This window comes from Balaenoptera borealis (genome assembly GCF_965194805.1).
Source record: "Balaenoptera borealis genome assembly, chromosome: 20".
NCBI classification, from domain to species: Eukaryota; Metazoa; Chordata; class Mammalia; order Artiodactyla; family Balaenopteridae; genus Balaenoptera; species Balaenoptera borealis.
The window spans coordinates 43,563,727-43,585,805 of NC_138879.1; the positions used below are offsets into that span (position 1 = coordinate 43,563,727).

Sequence of the window (22,079 nt, forward strand, 5' to 3'; positions counted from 1 at the left end):
GAGCAAAACACAAACAAATTAAAGCCTAAGTCCTAACTCTGCAAAGCATTATTTTGACAGCAAAGTATTCGTACCAATAGTTTGAGTAGGTTTAACTGAACCAGGCTTGTTTTCTTGATGGAGACTCTCTGAATTTCTAGTGGCAAGAGGTTTGGCGATAGGAGCTGTAGATTTATCATTGGTCTCTCCTGTCCAACGAAGAGTGAACTGCAACGTAGGTCCCTGAGAAAATGTTTCAAATGGAGGCAGTCTCTTAAAAAGAAAAAACATGAAAACAGTGAAGATTCCAAATAATAAACGGAAAGAAATTGTAGGAGTAAAAAGAAAATATTTATTATGACATGTTAATGTGAATTTGACTTAACAGATTTTTCCTTAAAAACCCCAAATGCCTACACGGATGGCCAGGCAAATAAAGTAAATGTATAGTGCAGTAGAGCCTGTAGTACTGGAGGGCTCAGATTGTCTACAAGAGGCGACTACTTATTGGCAATTGCTGAACTGCTGCCCCATACAAACAATGGCCCAACACACCCAGATTTTCAGATCTTTTTCCAAGTTTCCAAGAGAAATATTCCAATTTTTATTTGTTGTTAATTAAAAAATTAAAACAAAAAACAAAAAACTATGATACCCAAAGCCTGCTGGTCTGCAACCTCTCTTAGATGACCAATTACTTTTTTTGTGTAAACTGAATGATTATTAAAACAATTAGTAATTTTCCTTGACTTCTCTCAGCTTCACTAACGACTGCCTTTACTTCTCTTCTTTGGATTTTAGGACACTAAACTATCTTGTCTTTCCACCTCCATCTCTAGTCACTTATAAAACCACTCTTCTCTTGGCCTCCTTAATTCCTAGCTAACATTTAGCCATATGCCCGAGTCTCTCACCCATCCTCAAGGATTTACCCATTAGACAGATGATCCCAAATTGGTTCTCCATTCTTTATACTTGAGCTCTAAACACTGCCACTTGGATATCAAGGTCACCCTGAACTAAAATATGTTTTTAGACGTGAATGTATTACCTTTTCTTTCCTTCTCAGTTACAATTATTTTTGTTCCAAGCATTATCAGTCTACTAGTGACCCTAAACTAAAAATTTCAGAATTACATTTGACCCCTATTCTTGCTTCTGCTTTTCTTACATAATCATCAAGTATAGATCCTTACTATCTTATTAGTACAGTATCTTAGCTGCTCTCCCAGCTTCTAATTTTTACTTCCCAATCCATATCCAGGAGACCAAATAATCTTCTCAAAGACTGCTTTCATGCTATTCCCTTTTACAGAAACCTTCAATGGGCTCCTATTTATTTTTACTGCCACACAAGTCTAATCTCCCTCTACATCTTTATTACAAATAATCCTCTTAAAACTATAATTTTAGACTGGAATGAAGTGAAAGTGTAATCATATAAACCAATTTTGATACAGTGAGTCCATATCTAGGAATTTATCTTATAAAAATACTTGCAATGCAAAAAGATACATGTATGGGTTGGCCAAAAAGTTCGTTTGGGTTTTCCATTAAAATCTTACGGAAAAATCGGAACGAACTTTTTGGTCAACCCAATACAAGTAAACTCACTACAACATTTTTGAAAATGTAAAAAAAATTAAAATAATCAAATTATCCATTGAAGTACATTGGTTTAGTCAATTATGGGACATTTATTTAAAAGAATAACACAGAGCTGTTAAAAAGAAGCAAATCTATATGACCTGACTTAAAAGGATACCCATTTCATATTGCCTCAATTTCTTGGGAAAACCCAACAACTCATATAATAATCCTTATTTTCTCATGGATAAACGTAACAAACTTTAAAAAAGAAATTTAAAACAGAAAGATAATAAATACCTGCAGAAAATTCAAGCACTGTAGATACGTATAAAGAAATAAAAATTATTTAAAATCCCATTACCTAGAGGTAACCACTATTATGATTAATTTTATAAAAAGGGGATGTATTATTATATAAAAATTAAATATCATGGAAATCTTCTTGTCAAAGTATTCTTTTCAATGGCTATCTTTTTAGAGTTAAGGCGTTTCCAATTTTTCACTATTTAAAATTTACAGGCAAGATTTGTTATCTACATCTTTTCAGTTAAACAGTTACTACCTTGTGACAAAACTGTAGAATGAAAATTAACTGTTACATAAAACGGTTAATAATTATATACACAATTAAAATTTTTATTCGTATCGCCAGTCTGCCCTCCAAGAAGGTTATACCAACTTATTCTTACATTAAAGCATTATTTGAGAGCATGTGTCCTCATGTCTCCAACTAGAAACTGTCAACCCTTTTAAACTGTTGTCAAACTAGTAGTCAAAAGTAGTATCTCTGATTCTGTTTGCATATCTTTGAATACTAGTAAGGTTGAATATCTTTTTAAAAGCTTACTGGTCATCTATATTTGTTGCTTTAAGAGCTGTCAGACTGTTCTTTATCCATTTTTTCTAATTAGATTGCTTATGTTTTTATTAACTGCATATTCATATTAGCCTTTTGTATGTTACAAATATTAGCCCCAGTCCATCATTTGCTTTTAACTTTAGATTTGTGCAGTATATGATTCACTTTAATTAGTCATTTTTATTTTATGCTTTCTAGCTTTTGTAGCATACCTAGAAGGGCTTTCTTTCCTCATAGCAAGATTACATTAATATTCACCTATATTTTTTTCTGAAGTTAGATAGTGTTAATTTTCACATTTACATTTATGAGCCTTCTGGAATTTATTAGGTCTAAGTTTATTTCCAGATGGCTAAAGACCAATTCCGTCACATGGATAATGAACAGTTTATCTTTCCCACACAGATCGAACACCAATTTTATCATAAATTCAAAATATACAGGAAACTATTTCAAGACTATGCTTCAGTGATGTGCTTATCTATTGCTAAGATTTTACCATAAATTTAAGTTCTTTTAACTTTATACTATGTTCTATTATCTGGTAAGTAAAGGTTCTCAGAAAACTTTTCCATAATTTTCCTCAGTATTATTACATATTGTTCTAGGTTAACTTGAGACTAATTTTTTAAGGCTTAAAAAAAATCAGGATTTTGCTTGTGCTGGTACACTGATCTAATATATTTAGAAATAAATGACATTAGTATTCTGCTGAGTCTGCCTATCCAAGAAATGTATGTATGCCTATTTATTTTTTTAAGTCTCTTAGAAGAGTTATTTTAAGCCTGCTTCATCTAAGATTTGAAGATTTCTTGATAAATTTATTAGTCATATGTTACCTGCTGTTACTATGAATGGAATTTAAAATATCAGTTAACATTTATTGAGCACTTATTTTATGCCAGGCACGGTGCTAAGCATCTTTAATTATTTCATTTAATCCATCAATTCTATGCCTCGTTTCACAAATGAGAAAACCGAGACACACAGGGGATTAAGTAATTTGCCAGATGCCACATAGCTAGGAGTGGAGATTTGAAGCTGGCAGTCTGGTTCCAAGGATGATGCCTTCCATTAAATACTCTGACTAGATAATTTTGACTTGTGTTTTTCAAAGTATAAAAAAAAGGACTCTTCCTTCCAACATGAATTCCTTCCAATGTGAATTTGCATTTGGGGAAGAAAACATCAATCAAAAATGGGAGTTCATAACTATAACGTGCTCAGTCTTCTAAGTAGTCCATACCTTCCCATCAAGAATAGTCTCCCATGTTGCTCTTTTCTTGCTTATTGGACATTCTTCCATTTCCTGCATGGCTACTTCATATTCCCCATCTAAAAGCTGTAAGCGCCTGTTAGACAAACACATACACTTTAAAGTAACCTGAGTATTATTGTAAGTACACAAATTCTACATCTTTAGATTTATACTAAAAAGCATTTATTAAATTTATAAACTAGCTTACATACCCAACAAGACTTAAAAATATACCTACACTCCATTCCTGACAAAAGAAATTTTAATGATTTGTACTGATAATTACTAGAGAATTATTTCATTACTGTAGCTACTCAGATATAACTTTAAACATTTAAAGTATAATATGCCTAAGGTCTTAAAACTTGCTAAGTTTTAAACGTTAAGTATAAAGCATGTGTGCAGGCTTTATACTTTTAAAAACGAGGTAACAACGGTGTTATAATACTTGCCTTAGGGAACCGCTAAAAATTACGTCTCTGTTATCTTTAACTACTTTAAGTACTTGAACTAGAATTCTTGACTTTTATACTTGACCAGTAAACTAATTAACTGTAAGATCCTGGGGGGCACCTGGCACATATAGGTGCTCAATAAACATTTCACAGGTGAATGAATAAATGGAATACTGGTTGAATCAAAGAATCGATTAAATTCTACCCATACTCACAGTATAGTTTTAATGTGTGTGTACATATCTGTGTGTGTATACATAGTTTATGTTATTTTTTCCATACAATTAAACACTACTAACCTAAATACCATTCTTCAACCATACTCAATAATTAATTGTATATCAAGAATCTGGCATCTCTTCATCAGTCTTAGAGAAATTCTGTTAGGTGGTATTAGCTGACATTTATTGAGTGCTTACTATGTGCCAGGCACTATTTTAAAGACTTTACAGAGTTCATTTAATCTTCCCAACACCTCTATGAAGTAGATGCTATTACTCCATTGTTCAGAAGAAGAAACTGAGGCATAGAGAGGGTTAAATAACTTGCCTTAAGATGACACAGTAAGTAGCCAGAGCTAGCAACAGAATCCAGGTAATCTGTCTCCAAAGTCTGACTCTTAACACCGAATGATTTTGAGCCTTAAGAATTTTTGTCTTTATGCTGTGCTACTGAATTTATTCTACTTCAATAATATATCAACAAGGCTGTTCAACTTAATATTTTTAGAAGCTAATTTTATTTACTAATTTGAATAGGTAATACATAAGTATACTTCTAAAATGGAAAGGACTTTTCCTCATGCATGTTTACATGGCTACATAATATTCTATTTTATGGCTGAACATGTGATAGCTACAATCCAATGTACTCTCCTACCTGTAGTGTATGAAGAGGCCCTTTTCCCCCACAGCCTCATCAACAGTGCTTTATCAAGTTTTTTGATATCTGTCAAACTGGTAAGTGAAAAAATGACATCTCAGTGTACTTTTATATTCAGATGTTTTACCTTTTAGTTGTTTAAAAACCATATATATTTTCTTGTAAACATTTTCACGATATCCCTTCCTCATTCTTCTACTGGCCTGTGGTGTTTTTCTTTTTACTTAGTATAATCTTTTTATATTAAAGGAATGAGGCATCTATCTATATATTATGAGTTGAAATTAATTTTCTCCTGACTTGTCATCTTTATTTTGACTTGGCTTACGATGGCGTTTTTGTTTTCAGAAGAAGTTTTTTTATTTCACTCCATATTTCATACTCTTTCAATATGGCTTTTGAATTTTGGTCATTCTTTAAGGAGACTTTAGCTTCTCAGAGATTATAAAAAGAATTTTTAAAACATTGAACTCCTCAGATTTTGGTTGGCAAATACTTCTCCTCTACTGAAAGGAACTACGACCCTTTGAAGAAATAGCCAATTCCAGAGCAGAGGTAGGAAAAGGAGAATGTAAAGCCTGGAATATCTAGAATATTCCAGAAAACAAGGAAATAAATAAATAAAAACAAGTCAAAGGGACTTAGGAGCCTGCTTGGAGGGGCTCCTCCTGACCAAATTTGGGACAATTTGAGCATTAAAATAGCAACATCAATAGGTTAAAACAGACTGAATAAAAGTGGAATTCATTAATCCATACTGATTAAAAAAAAAGGTTGAGAGAAGGAACGCTCTTCTTCACAGAAAAATGCCAACCAACCAAACATGGAAGAACTGATAGAAAGTTACCATGTGGCCACCGCCATAGAATAATTTATTCAAGTAAGAATCATCAATGGATGCTAAACTATTGCGTTAAAAAAAAAAAGACTGTTGGGAGAAAAAGGACATTTATCCAGTTTCATGTATTAATTATTACAGAGGTTGCATATTAATTAATTAAAGTGAAAAGGGACCATTACAATGGAGAAATATGGTATAAACACCACTTTAGCCAAGCGATCAAACCTAGTATCAGCTGTCTGTGATGTGCACAAAGAACACATCACCAAGTAGTGTTCCTGCCCAAAATGTTTAACCTGAATCTAAACATAAAGAAATAATCACAAAAGTTCAAATTGAAAGACATTCTGCAAAACTACAGGCCTGTATTTAAAGTGTTGTTACAAAAGGCAAAAAAAAAAAGGCTGGAAAACTGTTCCAAATTGAAGGAGACTGAATAGATATGGCAACTGACAGATCGCAATCCTTGAATGGGGTGAGTAGGGAACAGAAAAGGACATTATCGAGGAAACTGGGGAGAGAGTATTGTATTTTTTGTATCATGTTAAATTTCCTGAATATGATAGGCGTACTGTGGTTATGGAGGGAAATGTCCTTGCTCTTAGGAGATACACGCTGAAAGAAGTGTTTATGAATAAGGAATGAAATCCAGCGTCATGATCTAACCCTCAAATGGTTTGTCACAAAAATACACTCACAAATAAAGCAAATGTGGTAAAATGTTAACAACTGATAAATCTAGGTGAAGGGTACATGGGTATTAATTACTACCTGTATTGTTCTTTCAACTTTTTTATAGGTTTGGAAATTTTCAAAAGAAGTTGCGGGAAAATTCTCCCATGATTTCCTCTTGGTACTTTTTAAAAAAGCAGTTTTTTTGTTTTAACGTACAAGGAATATGTTAATATAAGGTAGAAAGAATTCTTAAAAGAATATAATGTACCCCTCCCCTCACGCTGCCTAAAATATATAGAACATTTACCAACACTGATGAAGGCCAGTGTGCAACAACAGCCTAATTGCTTCTCCCACAGACACAACCCCTATCTCCTAGCATATATGTTTCTGTTGTTCTCCATTTAAATTTTTGATCCACATTCAAATTTCTGACTTTAAAAAAAACACTATATTGGTTTCTGCCGGTAACATTAAGCGACATTAAGTGATATACTCTAAGACAATATGGTAGCAAAATCCATGGCATTATTCCTAATCACCTTTGCTTTCCCATTAAAAGCCCTATAACCTTTCTTTACCCTAGTGGCTAATAAGTGGATTACATTAAGGCAACAATTTACTTTTCAAAGAGCAGGAGAAACACACTAATTGCTTTTCTTGGCTCTCCTATACCTAAGGGTTAACTACCAGTGAGCAGCCTAGGACAAGAAATCATTAGGTTTCATCCTCCAACCCTATCAAAAAAGAATGCTGTATTTGCTTCCCAGAGGTTCTTTTACTGGCACTAAGATGCTTCATTCCCAAATGAAAACTGCAGAGATGATTATAAATCCAAGTGTTCCTTGCTACCCTGTGCCAAATGCACACAGAGCCACACAATGATGATTACACACACTTTTCTTCCTTAACTCTAGTAAATACATAATCTCAAGATTTGCATGGGGCCCACTTTATTCCGGTCTCTGCTCAAATATGACCTTTTCTCAGAGGCTTTCTCTACAAAACCACCATTTATTCTCTTTTTCTTCACAGCATTCCCACTAAGTGACATTAGTTGATACAATTTTGGGGGGTGGTGTCTGTTTCCTCCACTAGAAATTAAGCTCCATGAGGGCAGGGGTTTTGTTGCCTTCTCACTGCCTAAAACAGTGTCTGACAAAGAGGAGACACTCAGAAAATACTTGCTGAATAAACAATCTTAACTGAGCCGTTCAAATAGTTCCTCATCTGTGTTTATTGCTTTCTATGTGATAAAGAGAAAAGTTCAGTATTTGCAAATTTGTTTTTTCATCCATAAGAATAAAGAGAAACAAAGGCAAAGAAACAATATCACCACTATATTCTGCTTCAAAATAAAAACATTTCTAAAACATGGGAGCCTTGCTTGTCCATCAACATTACCTGTTTTTATCAAATACTGTCATTTGTGCAACAAATGTTTTTTCCCCATCTTCACGATTTCGTTTTCTTCTAGCTGGAAGTTCTTCATTGACATCTGAATTTGACAAACATTTCTCATGAATCAAATATTCAAGCAAAAACATCATATTTATGATATATAGTCCCTTCACATAACATACTACATTTATGCCAAATGAGGTACAAATAAACTTAAGTTGCAATATAATAATATCCAAACACTCTTCAACTTTATGTCTCAGCCTTATGTGTATGTCCTTACTTTTTGATATTCATTGACATTATTAACCCCACATTTTTGCAAATGTTATTTTTTGTTCAGAATGATCTTTCTTGCTAGGCAAGGAGAAAAAAACCCTCCTCATTCATGGTTACTTTCCAGGAACTTCAAAGGATACTTCAAGACTCAAAGATTATTTCTTCCAAGGTGCTTCTCCCCTGAACTTCACAAATACCTCTATTATACCACATATCATTTAGCTGCAATTATATTTTATGTTTATCTCCATACTCTAGGTTATAAGCCTTTGGAAGATGGGACTGGATTTTTTAATCATCTTTGTGTCCCCAGCACCTATATGTTGTTTGAATGATTACCTCAAAGGTGGATTCAGAACTGTTGGGAGGATACAAGGATACATGTATGGTAAGTATAATAAAATGTTAATTGTAGACTCTAAGTGGTGGGTGGATAGGTGTTCACTACCAAATTCTTTTGTCTGTTCTGTATGTATGAAATTTTTCACAATAAAATGTTGAGGGGGGAATGAATTCATTGTTTGCTGAGAGACTAATTTAAATACCAGTATTTTCCATCCAGTGTTCAATATATATATATATACATTTTTTTTTGCTGCATGAAATGTTTCATCGTACAAAATGAGAATTTTACAGATGAAATACCTAGTACAGCACAATAGCCAAAAGTCTAAAAGCAAGGCCAATATACCATAAAATTAATTATCTCATTAGACTATAAGAGATTTGCAAATAAATAAAGGCCATGCTATTAGAACACATGCATTTATTTCTAGTTCTGTGCCATTTTTTCCTCTAAATATGAAAATAACTAAAAAAAGAAATATTTTGTACACAATTATGAATACTATGAAGATGTATTAGTTCAATCATTTTCACTGATCACCTTAATCTCCAACAAAATCTAGTAAAATTATTAAAATAAAAATTACCAATATTTTCATTGGTTTCTCCATTAATCATTCCATTAAACTCTCTTCTTCCTGGACGAGTCACTCTAAATAGCAATGAGTAAGACTTCACCATATGGCTGTTACTAGGTTCAAATTCATTACTGGAAACTGCAAGGGACGGGAAATTTCCAGGTTTTGTTTGATTGAGGTCAGGATTCAAAGGCACCTGCTTTTTACCTGTAGGAACTTGCCTTATTGGACAACTTACATCCTGCAAAGGCAAAGATTATTATATTTATTTATGCATATGCAATTGTAAGAATTACAATAAAACCTCTAATCACAGCTATAGGAAATATGGTATAGGCCATGATTTCCAAATGGCATGCTAAAATTCTAACCATACGTCTGAAAATTGTGATGAAGCAAAAAGAAAATTTGGATCAACTATCTTTCAAATATTAGCACAATTGAGGATATCCTCAATATAATGAAAATAATGATATAACAGTATATCTAATATTTAGCTGATGGTCATCTGAAAGTTTTAAGTTAGAAATATAGAACTAAAACCATGCTTAAAATATTACAACTCATGCAAATTAACCTTTTCCCCTTAAATATTCTATTTTAACAAAATGACTGATAGGACTATTAGAAATGAAAAAAGATTATTACAATAACCCCACTGTCAACAACACTGAGAAATAGTAAATCCATATATTGAAATAGTTTATAAGAAGTAACATTAATCATCTTATGAGTAATGTTCTGTAATTATATGACTAGAGTTACGCTGAAAGAGCAAAGTTGAAAAATTGCAAGATGCAGAAGACCTTTTTAACAAGAAAATATAGTACATATTTTAGGTAACTTCTTTTTAAAAACAAACAGAATACATGCTTATGGTCTTAAAATTCTGCTCTACAAGAATATAAAATGAGAAAAATAAAAGTCTCCTCCACCCCCCAGGTCTTATGCTCCAGAGAAGACTAATATTAGCAATTGGTTGTATATATCCTTTGAAGAAAATATTTATGCCTATTTTTTTTTTTTAACACAAAAAGGATCATACTATAGTTACAGGCACATTTTTTTGCCTTAATATTATCTTGAATGTTCACATCACTACTTGTTGCGTGTGGGGGTTGGGTGGGAGCGTGGAGTATTATTAACTAACTTTATAGAGTTATTAACATGTACTTACACTGCTGTCTCCCATCACCTTGGTCTATTCCATACCAATGCTCTAGCACAGTTTTCACCATATCACCTTACTGTGATTGATTTTGGAAGAGCATGAGCAATCAGAACCTCTATACAGGTCATTCTTTTTTTTTTTTTGGTCTCACCACATGGCTTGTGGGCTTTTAGTTCCCCGACCAGGGATCGAGTCCAGGCCCCCTGCAGTGGGACTATGAAGTCCTAACCACTGGACCGCCTGGGAATTCCCTCCCATTCTTAAAATACCCAAGGACTTAAGGCTACTAAAAGTATATCTGTTGGCTTTGGTGGGTTGCCCAGGAAATTTAACCACCATAATACTTGTTTCTATGGTGAAATGATTTCATCTTATAAATAAAAATTTGAAGCAATATATTTATAAGCTAACGGCTGATAATGCTAGAAACAGAAACTTCTTTGCCTGAGAGTAGTGTTACAAGATAATCCTTTTGGGAAAAACTCTCTCTTAGCCCTTATTTAAAACATGAATGTGTACAAATAGCTAAAAAAAATAAGCTGAGACTGGAGTGGCAGGAAGCAACTGAATTTATCTCCTAAGATGCTAAAAGATAGCTTCTTCCCTTCACTGTCATACTCCTGTAACCGAAAGTTTTATTCAGATACCTATAGCCAGATTAGAAAAAACATGAAGATATGGGAGGTTGGCAAAAGAGGTTATCAGTTTTACAATTCAGCCATCAACATATTTAAAAGCTTTTAAGGTTTATATGCATAAACGATATATATGCATAAATATATTCAATGAAAAAAATTATTCCATTTCATCTACCAGTATCATCCTATACATTACCTTTCTTTTTTTGTGGCAAACTTTCACAAGCAGGACTTCCAGGGTAACAGAATTTTGTTCATTTTCTGAATTTTGTGATGGCTTATCTAAATAGAAAATCAATACTTTAAAATCTATTTTACACTTGATCTTTAGCCAAAAGACCGAGAAGTGATTAAAATCTATTTTTAAAAAATAGTATTCATTTTCCTAAGAAGTCTGAGAATTTACAAAAAAGACTTCCTATAATGAAGTCTTCTCAGAAGTTTACTCATTCCTTTTTCCCAAGATCAGTTTCAAATTTGACAAATACAGTTACGGCTTCTTAGTAGAAAGTGCAAATGAAACAGTTCAGGAGAGGTAACACACAAAATAAACATTAAAAAATTTTTTCCTTCTTCTAAAACCTATTAGAAAAATTATTTAGTTTAAGATACATTTAAATTGAACTGGTTACTATTTTACATATTTCATTTCATTTTGAATGCTCAGATATTTAAACTAAAAGGCTCTTTGATTTGATCAAAACATAACCAAAGGGATTAAAAAAATAGTTTTCAAAAAATATTAAACATAAAACTTACATGCCTAAATGGGATAGCAAAAATCAAGACATTATTTACTACCTAGGGAAATCTCTTGGTTTATAATGTTTAGAAAATTTAATTTTAAAGTAATAGTCTATATTCTCTATATCAATGAACTAACAAAGGCTTCTGCAAATTAAGGTTCCAGAATACTTCCCTACAGCTTGTCTTTAATCCCAAAGGCATTAATAGTCCAAAAAACTTAAATATTTAATCATTCATTCATCATTAAGTTCCTAATATATCGAACTACTATGTACTTCTATATAGTTCTCTATATATTATAGATAAATCCATAAACATATACAGAAATAAAATAATTTTTGTTCTGAGATTTTGGACAATACTTCTTTCTACTTGAAAACATTCTTCTTACTCAGGGTGTATACATAAAATACATTTCAATCAGTCTCTTGAAAGTTGCATCCAGGATAAAAATAATTTAACATACCAAAAAATAACCGAATATCTAAAATGCAGTAACAAAAATACTCTCTGAACAATACTCACCATGAAAATAGTACCCTAATAATCTTTGTGTATTCATTCTAAGCAGTCTCAAGTAGTAATTGCTAAACAAAAGTCTTCATTTAAAAACAAAAGAAAAAATAATCATATTTTAGGGACTGTGATGTTGCTTTTCTATCCTGATTTCTTAAAAATATTATTTCTTAAAAAAAAAACTACGAATATACCTTGAATAGACAAGGGAGGCAATATATCTGCTTCTTTCCAACTTCCACTAATTTCAAAGTTAAAATGGGAAATTATTTTCTGGAAATAGAAGTATCAACAGAGTTTACTTTCTCATTTACTTCAGTAATATCAAGAAAAAAAAGTTCAAGTGAATTTGTGCAATTTTTGAACTTTTTTGTCATGTAGATGGGAAAAAAGTTTATCGTACCATGTTCCAGTTAATTTCAACTAATTAATTCAAGTAAATTCAATTACTATTAATTAATCAAATAATATTAATTAGTAAATATTATTCGATTAATATCCATCAATGATTTCAGTGATGAATAATTTATATGTTTTATAGAAGTCCCTGAGAACAAAGGGCTAACAAACCTATAAAATTCAAATTATAAGCTTCTAAAGTATTAGAGTTCATGTACTTTTTAAGTATCACAGAAGACCAAGTATGATGAATGATTAGAAATATGAACTCTACAAGATGATTATAAATGATTTAGGAGGAAAAAAACCATGAAAATGCTACTGAGGTTACTTCTATTTAAAAAAATAGACCAGATGTAAGGCAAAACTAGAAGTAAAGTTACATTAGCTGCTAATACAGATATGACCAGACTTCAAATTTCTTACATTAAAAACCTGACTAGTTATCAAACTGTTCTAATATAACCATTCTGCTTATTATTAAACTTTGTTTCTTACTAAACAATACCAAGGATGACCAACTTGACCTGTTTCTTATAAAGGTTTTATTCTATTACATGATTATTAAAGGATACACATACAAATTTAAGAGGGACAAGCCTAGAGGCATTTTATCCATTCTGAAACCAACTGAAACTTCACCCAGTATGCTTTCACCTCTTTTAATGAAGTAACATTTAAGACTATATAATTTTCTTTATATAATATCTAACACATTGATATATCCCATTGGTAGCAGTGGTTGTTTCAGTTGTTTTATTATTGTATTAAAAAAATACTCAAAATGTTTATGCAGAAAGGGCTCTACTCAGGAGACTCTTCACCTATTCCAGGTTCGAAGGCAATTAATTACAATTCTCATCATTAGTCTTTATAACTTAAAGTTCGAAAAACGTTGGAAATAAAAAATGACAAAATCTAAGAAATTTAATTTCATTACAAGTCCTTCCCATTATTTTCTACTTAGGATCTTTGGAATGATGGCTCTGAGTTGGGTAAGATAATGTTACACAGCGTTTTTTAAACTGCAATACTTAGAGCCCTAAAAGGTACGGTTGAGCGGTAAGAGCCAGAATTTCATCTATTTAGATATGAGCCAGATGAAGCTAACGTTTACCTTCAAGAATGATCCCACACAGCACTGATTATTTTAACAATTTAAAAATCTACTTAAAACTTAAATGGACAGCAAGACAGCAATAAGAAAACCAGGCGATGTACACACCTTATGTATAAAGTCTACCTACAATTTTTAAAAACTTTTAAGGCAGAGTTTCTTATTTATTTATTTTTATTGAAGTGTAGTTGATTTACAACGTTGTGCCAACCTCTGCTGTACAGCAGAGTGACTCAGTTACACACATATATGTTGACACATTCTTTTTTTAAAGCCAGAGTTTCTTAAAACTTGTTCCTCAGATGACCTACTTCTGAATTACCTTGGTGCTTTATTAAAATGCAGACTCCTAAGCTCCACCAAAACCCTGCTAGATCTGAGTCCCTGTAGTATCCAGGTATACGTACTTCAAACAAACTGTCAAAACGTTTCTACACACACTAAAATTTAAGAACTACTACTTTTAAAGTTTAATGAGTTGCAAGTTACCTCCTCCACATCCCACCACTGACCAAATAAAGCAATAATTGAAACTGTTGGAGAAATCCACTAAAGAGAAATTAAATTATCAACATCAACATCTTTTCCATTAAATATAATTTTATGAATTTACATGCAAATTTTTTTTTCAGTCACAAAGGTGTTTTGTTGTTACAATGCCAATATGTTTAAGTACATACCATTTTTGTGGAAGAAACCAGTAAATGTAAGCTGCAGATGAGCTGACAAGCTAAACAGAACAAAAAAATTTTATCACTTTAATATTCTATAATAAAAATAACCTCAACTTTAAAATATAACACTGAAATCAAAGCTACTTCAGCTAATTTATAAATATTTGGCTGTCTAATTCTTAACTCTGTTCAAGCCCATGACTCCATGCTCTCCCTGTTAAGTATGACATCCAAAACAGTGTGTCTATACACATTAAAAACACACACATACATACACACACACACATACACGCACAAAAACACCAAAGAACCAAGGCAGAAAATAACAGACCACCAAATAAGAGGCAAGATAATTTACTGTGCTTTAGTGTTCTACCTATAAAATGGGGACAGGTTTCCCTTCCCACCTGTCAAAAGGTAGCTGAATCCAGGCAAAAGTGTTTGAGTATTTTCAAGCTATGGAATTTCAACCTCCTAACAAATGATGCAGAACCATCACTTTCTACTTCAATTAGGCATGAAATATACAATTACAAATCTGCTATAGATTTGTAATTTACTGTTTCAACTTGTCATTTTCACTTTTAGTTTTAGAAGCAATGAAAAGGAAGCATAAACTATAATGATCCTTTTGTTTTGAAAAATATTTACTACCAATGGAAAAACTATTAAGTTTGTATAGAATAAACAAAAACATCAACAGGCTTTTGTAGTACCTTTAAACTGGAAAAAGAGCAATCTATCTCGTGATCAGGAGCCATTCATAACTTTCCAGAACAGATGTTGGGAAAAGGGAAGCAGTACTTTTACTCAAGAAATTTACTAAAGAATCAAAGTAAATAGCAGTAAAAGGGCAATAAGGATCAATAAAGGGTATGTTTTTGTTTTTTTTTTAAATGATGGTGACAATCTATATATTCTTATAATCAGAGGGGAAGAGTTATGTAAAGACTTTGAGGCAAGAGAGCGTTAAGGAACAAGTAATGACTGGAAATGAGGACATATTATAAAGAGGTTAGCTTTGTAACTTTGCCCAGGACTCTTCTTCTTAGAGAAACAGGAGGTAAGTGAGATATTTCAACAGAATATGTGAGGATGCCTCTATTTTCTTAGTGAGGTAATCTATGAAAGTGTATGCTAAAAAAACTACAGGGTGGGGGTCCTGAAGGGCATTTCTAGAACAGTACTAAGAAAAGTATGCTAGGATATCAGTAGAGAACAAAATGACTATGGCGGAGTAGAAGTGTAAGGGTCCAAGGAGAGTTAGAAAGCATAAATATAGAAAGGAAAAACTAAGAATAGCAATTATAACTTAAGTATCAAGAAAATAAAATGGGATTCTTGAAAACAGGTAATTCATGTATATTACTTTCTGACAGGTATCAGATACATTTCAAAAACACAGCGGGAGTGGGGAGGGGGAGGGTTGACTATAAATGGGGCATGAGGGAATCTGTAGGGTTTATCTTAATTGTAGTGGTTGTTACCTGACTGAATGCATCAGAACTATATACCAAAGAGTGAACTGGACTGCATATAATTTATACCTCAAAAAAAAAAGTACATTAAGGGGATCAACTGTAAAGGAGCTCAAAGGACTTTTTCAAGGTAATGAAAATGTTCTATATCTTAATTGTGGTTATGCTTGTGCGAATGCATACATTTGTCAAAACTCAAAACTATATACTTAGGGTGAATGTATTTTATTGAATGTTAATTATACCCAAAGGTGATTTTTAAAAAGTATATCTACCACCTATGAAATCTACGTGCCATTTTACTAAAAGATAATTAGCATTTTCCTATCAAAACTGTTCCATAAATGTAAACTTACAATGCAGAATTGGTGAAACTCCAAAACAAAACTGAAAGAGAGAAATATTCTACAGTTTCCATGTTAGAAGATAATCCATTAGTCACAACCAGTCTACCCTATTCTTAGTTGCTTCAGTTAAACCTACATACTAAGGCCAGGTAAATTTTCTTAAAATGGTTTTGTATGAATCATTCCTTTCTCCAATTTTCTAATGGGTCCCCAACTGCGAAATCTTTCGTCTAACTGCTGTCTGTAATACGGTTCCCATTCCTTTTTACCTCTACTAAAGCCATATATAGGAAAGTAGAATAGGATGACAAAATCCAAGTTTGAATTCTGGCTCCAGTTATTAGCTGTGACCTGATATCTATAAAATGAGGAGATAACCTCTCTCAAGATTGTGAGGCTTGGATAAAATACTAAACAATCCATCAAAATACCCTCTCCCTCTTCTACAAAGACCCATCCCCAAACATCCCAGAGCTTAATTTCCTTTACAAGCACTTGTATTTACCACTTTGTCACAATTTTTTCACACACATTCTCTTTTGACATATCAGTGTCCTTAGCACCTAGCAGTGTCTTACAGAAAGGCACTCAACAAATGATTTTCAAAAGGATAATGATGTCCTCCCTAGAGTAATAAGATTTTTAAGGTCAGGGATCAGGACCCATTATACTGTAGTACTTATAATATTATTTATATTGTTTTTATAGGGAATGCGATTCTAAGTTCCAACTGTGAAATGACAGAAATACCTTGCATTGATCTACCCCAGAAAATATTTTAAATTAGTGTTATTCAAAACGTGGTCTGCAAACTGAGGTCATTTGGGAAACTGTTACCATTCCACAACAAGGCAAGAAGTTGAGAATAAGACTTTAACCACTTTCATAAAAATTTAACATTGCCACAACATCCAAGTATGTGATCAGTACATTTACAAAAGTATCCATCTACAAAGGACTGGAAATTAAAAACAAACAAAAAGGTCACCAAAGGATGGTCTGAGACACAGTTTTAAATGCTACATTATAAGTTAAATAAGATGGCAAGCACATTCAGCCACCATTATAGTTTCTTTGAGAAAAGGAATTGCAAATTTCAATTAACCAACTTAAAAAACAAACATGGGAATGTGATTTGCTATGCACAATTTCCCCTCCTCCTTCCCTTCCCAAAAGTAAACACTCTTGATATGTATCTAGAATAAAATGTAACAATGAGGCCTAGTTGATGGCTGAATCCAAGGAAAAAGGGCAGTTTTCTTTCCCTTTCTGATTTACCCTCTTCCCTCTCTTGTGGCTACTGTGTCTACATCTTAATTGGTTAAACTGGATCAGAAGAAGGGAATGAGAAGAAGGGAAGAAAGAAACATGGTCAGGCCTATTTAGTTTTAGGCAGCAAAGGATCTAGCTTAGATGATCAAGGTAAGATATCAGATAAGGATTTGGTTCATCTTTGTGATGTGTTCCCTATCTGTATCTTAGGAAGCAAGCAACATGGCAATAGGAAACTAGAGGAGGAATGTGAAATTTGGGGATAAGATTCTAAACACAAGTACCTGACAATTCTAAAGAAGTCTGCAGAATAAGGTTAAGTAAATTTAAATTCATAAGGGACTAACATTTTGAGATGAGATTCATGTAGGAAACTCAAATTTTAAGAACAGCCAGATCCCACAGAAGGACCAACATTTTTATGCAGGAAAGAAACCAAGATTAGTGCCTTGAATTTGTACACATTAATCTGATAGTGGCAGGTGTAAGGCTTCATTTCTAGGGTCATGGCTGTATCACCTCAAAATAGCCCAAGTGTGATGATAAGCTATTTGGCATCTAATAACAGTGTGTTACATTTCATGCTACGATGTATTAGAAAGCTGAGGAATTGGTGACTGCATCAAGCCCATTATTCTGGAATCCAATGTCTCTTTCCAGGTTCAGACCTAAGGATGAGAACACTTTGTAGTGAGAAGATAAAGTTGAATGAGGGGTGGGAGTCCATTACATATAAATGAATCACCTCCCAGAAGTATTGTAGACACAACATAAAGGGATTATTGTAAAGCCAAAGATTATACAAGAAGGAACATTTTAAAAATTTGTTCCTATCTGGCCGTGTTATATCTGGCCTCATTATACAGTGTATATATGTATACATATACATAATATATATGAAAACTGTGAATGTTAAGATGACTAATGTTCTTATTAGTACATTGCTTCACACTGAAGACTGTATGTATCGAGCTGTTTCTAAAAGATGTTTATTTTCTTTAAGAGTAAAAAAACAGCCACTGCATTCAGGAAAAAAGAAAGTCAGTAAAGATATGATTGTTTTGGGGAAAAAAAATTTGTTCTTAAATACTTAGATTTTAAGAATCCTATACGTTCAGTGGTGAATGATAAGGCATCTTCAGGAGTAGGTATGTACAAAGAAATCTATGGCCCAGATTCTGAAAAACGAACAAAACTTAAGTTTGAAAAGATGCTGATTTGAAAACAACTTCAAAACTTCCAATCAAGACAGAACTGTTAAGAAAAAAAAAAGAGAAAGGGGAGGAAGACATCAGATCTTATTATGGTGGAAAAGACATACAATCAACTTAAAAAGCAGCTTGAAGTTTTAAAAATGCAGCTAAATCTACAAAAGAGGTGGCTAGGGAAACACCATTAATGCAATATATCTATTTAAAATAATTTATGGCTTTCTTAGGATAAAGACCAACATCCTTAAATAGCCTACGAGGCTCTGCATTATCTGGTCATGGCCATCTGCTCTAGCCTCATCAAATGTCACTCTCCCTACTCTCTCTAGTCAGCTACTCTGGCCTCAAATGAGGTTATGTATAATATTCGCTTTATCGAGAATCACCTATCTGCTCACCCTCTATCCCCATTTTACTCCTATATTCATGTTTCAAATCTCAGCTCATTTCTTCAGGGAAGCCCTCATTGAACATCACTATTCCCAAATCCAACTCTCAAACAAGAGCTGATTCTCCTGCTTTATACATCCATAGTTTCCCTATGTGTACTTTTCTTTCCCAGCACTTATTTTATAATTATATTTATTATACAATTATGTCTTTTTCTCCTAAATGCCGATAAGTTCCATACAGGCAAGGTCTTCATCTGTTTTGCTCATCATTATATCCCCTAGGACTTAGTATAGTGTCTGGGACATGGTACACTAAGGAAATGGGAATCCCAGAAAAAAATCCAAGACTTTGTTACAGTACAAAAAGACGATAAAAGGAAGATTACTAATTCAAAAGTTTAGGTTGTTGGGGGCTTCCCTGGTGGCGCAGTGGTTGGGAGTCTGCCTGCCAATGCAGGGGACACGGGTTCGAGCCCTGGTCTGGGAGGATCCCACATGCCGCAGAGCAACTAGGCCCGTGAGCCACAACTGCTGAGCCTGCGCGTCTGGAGCCTGTGCTCCACAACGGGAGAAGCCGTGACGGTGAGAGGCCCGCGCACCACGATGAAGAGTGGCCCCCGCTTGCCGCAACTGGAGAAAGCCCTCGCACAGAAACAAGACCCAACACAGCCAAAAACAAACAAACAAATAAATAAATAAATAAATAAATTTATTAAAAAAAAAATGTTTAGGTTGTAATAACAACAACAAAAAGTGATGAAAGGTACTTTACCTTATCAACCTACTAAAAACATAGGTTTGAAAATATATCTAGTAGATATTCTAGTTCAGCTACCTTTGGAGGGGATTTCTCCAGCTACTAACAGTGGACCAGGAACAGAAAATGATTAAGTGGAAATGCTTCTAATTTGACCACAGGAAATACTTTTGGAAGCAATTCCAATTTGGAAATCTTTTCATGATACCTTTCAGTCAGTGGAGATGCACTTAGAAGGCAAGAGTTATGACTAGAGAATTCCAAAATTCGTAGGATTAATAGCCCAAGAGACCCCCTGGGATCCTGCTAGAACAGAAAACTACAGAAAGATCACAGATTTATACCAATAAACCATGGTGCTTGGTCAAAACTCAAAATAAATTCAAAACCCACAATATATTGGCATGCCAGAAACAAGAGACGGAGAAGATAGAATATAAGGCATGATATCAGAAATTCTAAAAAGAAAATAAAAATATTTTAAATATACATAACCACACCAAAAGAGCAAGGAGAAAGATTAGGAAAAACCTGGAGACCAGAGGTCTGGTCACTAGAGTATGTGAAAAACCTGGTCAAATAGTGTGACCACTATGAATTTCTAAAATTTGCTAATTGCTGTGGAGTTTTCAGAAGCCACTGTTTAAGAAAAGAAACAATCTTCATAGTTGGTGGGTGTTATGGTTGAGTTTTAAGGTTACAAATGCAATTCTGGTCTATTGTCACAAATGGATACCTTGAAGAAGTGAAAACCATGAAATGTCCCATGTTTCTGTTTTCTATCAGCTCCTTCCCCTAATAAATTTCTGCCATTATCTGCGACAAGTAAGACAAATATAGATCTAGAGTATAAAACACAAAAAAGATCCTGGAACACCAACTTTATTTTGCACAGACAATGCCAGGAATTTGGTTTTATTTGTAAGTCACTACAACTGTCATAAACAGGTCAGGCATTTGACTGTTCTAAGCTTTGGGCCGTAGTACTACAGTAATTTGGGGTATCCTGATATTCTCCTGGAACTTTGAGAATGAAATACATTGGGTCTGAGAGTGGAGACATTAAAACTGTGGAAGTACTAAAAGAACATGAGTTCCAGTGGAAGACATCCAGACAGTAGCTACTGAACAGACCCAGGATCCAATTAAACTGAACAAGATCTCTATGTTTGAGATGGTAAAGAATAAAAATATAGATGGAAATACCTTTTTGTATATGATTTAAGATTTTAACGTCTACTAATTAACGACATGGAACAAAAAAGGTTTATTTTGTTCTCTCAGAGAATTTGCCCATAGATTTTACAAGTAAAGTTTTACAATGCTGGCATTATATACTGGTGTCTAGAGAACTTCTTACAATCCTATGTGATAAGTTTAGTAGACGTATTGGTCTACTAAACCAATTATGCCTAATTTGAGATGAGAAATACACTGAAGAAATTTAAGAATATAGGGCCTTGGGGGTAAACTTAAAATGAGGCAATTTCTCAATTAATTTTAGTGACTCGGGGAGCAACAATGAGACATTCAAAAGATGTGGGCCAGGGGGGCGGTTGAAGCACCTAGTACGGTAACTCAGTACCTCCTGGGTCTAAAGTGCCTCACTGGGTATTAAATAAGCATGGTCAGCTCCAACAGAGTTAGGTCTGTCTCAAAAAAAAAAAAAAAGAGATCTTGGGTGTTGAAATGACCAACTCACTGGTCCCAGCTAGATCCTAAAGAATGAAAAAGTTGTTTTTCAAAATGACAAGCAGGAATTCTACGCAACCCTCTGATGTTTCTGTGAGTTGGTTAACAATACCCCTGTTATAGTACTGGCCTAGCTATTGAACCCATTGGGTCGAAAGAAATATAATTATTGGGTGAGTGATTATTCAGAGAACTGACCAGTATAATCTATCTTCCTCACAACACACACTATAAAGGAAGTTCTGTAATATTTATCAAAGCCAGTGTCACAGTGAGATAGTAGTAAGGTTTTGCAGTGATGAAGGTGGAACCTTGATGGGGAAGATGAAGAAAAGGGTCAAGTTTTCTTCTTCTTGGTTCATTCTTCCTTCTCACATGAGCCCTGAAAGACCTGGAGGGCAAACTATTAAGGTGTTTAGGAGAAAAGAAGTGAGGATGTCAGATCAGGCTCTGACTACAGCTTTATACTTTAAGTTTAAAAGGCCCTGAGGATCCCAAAAGCTCTGTCCAGGGTAGGTGAACAGCC

General features: G+C 33.6%; 2 protein-coding genes across 3 annotated transcripts in view; one reads left to right on the forward strand and one right to left on the reverse strand.

Moving 5' to 3' along the window:
* CRLF3 (cytokine receptor like factor 3) overlaps positions 1 to 8,732 on the forward strand; it is a 59,601-nt gene extending 50,869 nt beyond the window's left edge. Inside the window, exon 8 of the mRNA XM_082371299.1 lies at positions 8,478 to 8,732. Coding sequence (XP_082227425.1) covers positions 8,478 to 8,554 — 77 coding nt within the window. The 3' untranslated portion in view covers positions 8,555 to 8,732. The remainder of the gene's footprint in view (positions 1 to 8,477) is intronic.
* Positions 1 to 22,079, reverse strand: part of SUZ12 (SUZ12 polycomb repressive complex 2 subunit) — a 38,204-nt gene that overhangs the window by 7,455 nt on the left and 8,670 nt on the right. For both annotated transcript variants that reach the window (XM_082371282.1, XM_082371281.1), the window contains 6 exons: positions 14,411 to 14,460; positions 11,148 to 11,233; positions 9,152 to 9,383; positions 7,944 to 8,037; positions 3,675 to 3,780; positions 75 to 252 (listed from right to left, as the gene is read on the reverse strand). In XM_082371282.1, coding sequence (XP_082227408.1) covers positions 75 to 252; positions 3,675 to 3,780; positions 7,944 to 8,037; positions 9,152 to 9,383; positions 11,148 to 11,233; positions 14,411 to 14,460 — 746 coding nt within the window. The remainder of the gene's footprint in view (positions 1 to 74; positions 253 to 3,674; positions 3,781 to 7,943; positions 8,038 to 9,151; positions 9,384 to 11,147; positions 11,234 to 14,410; positions 14,461 to 22,079) is intronic.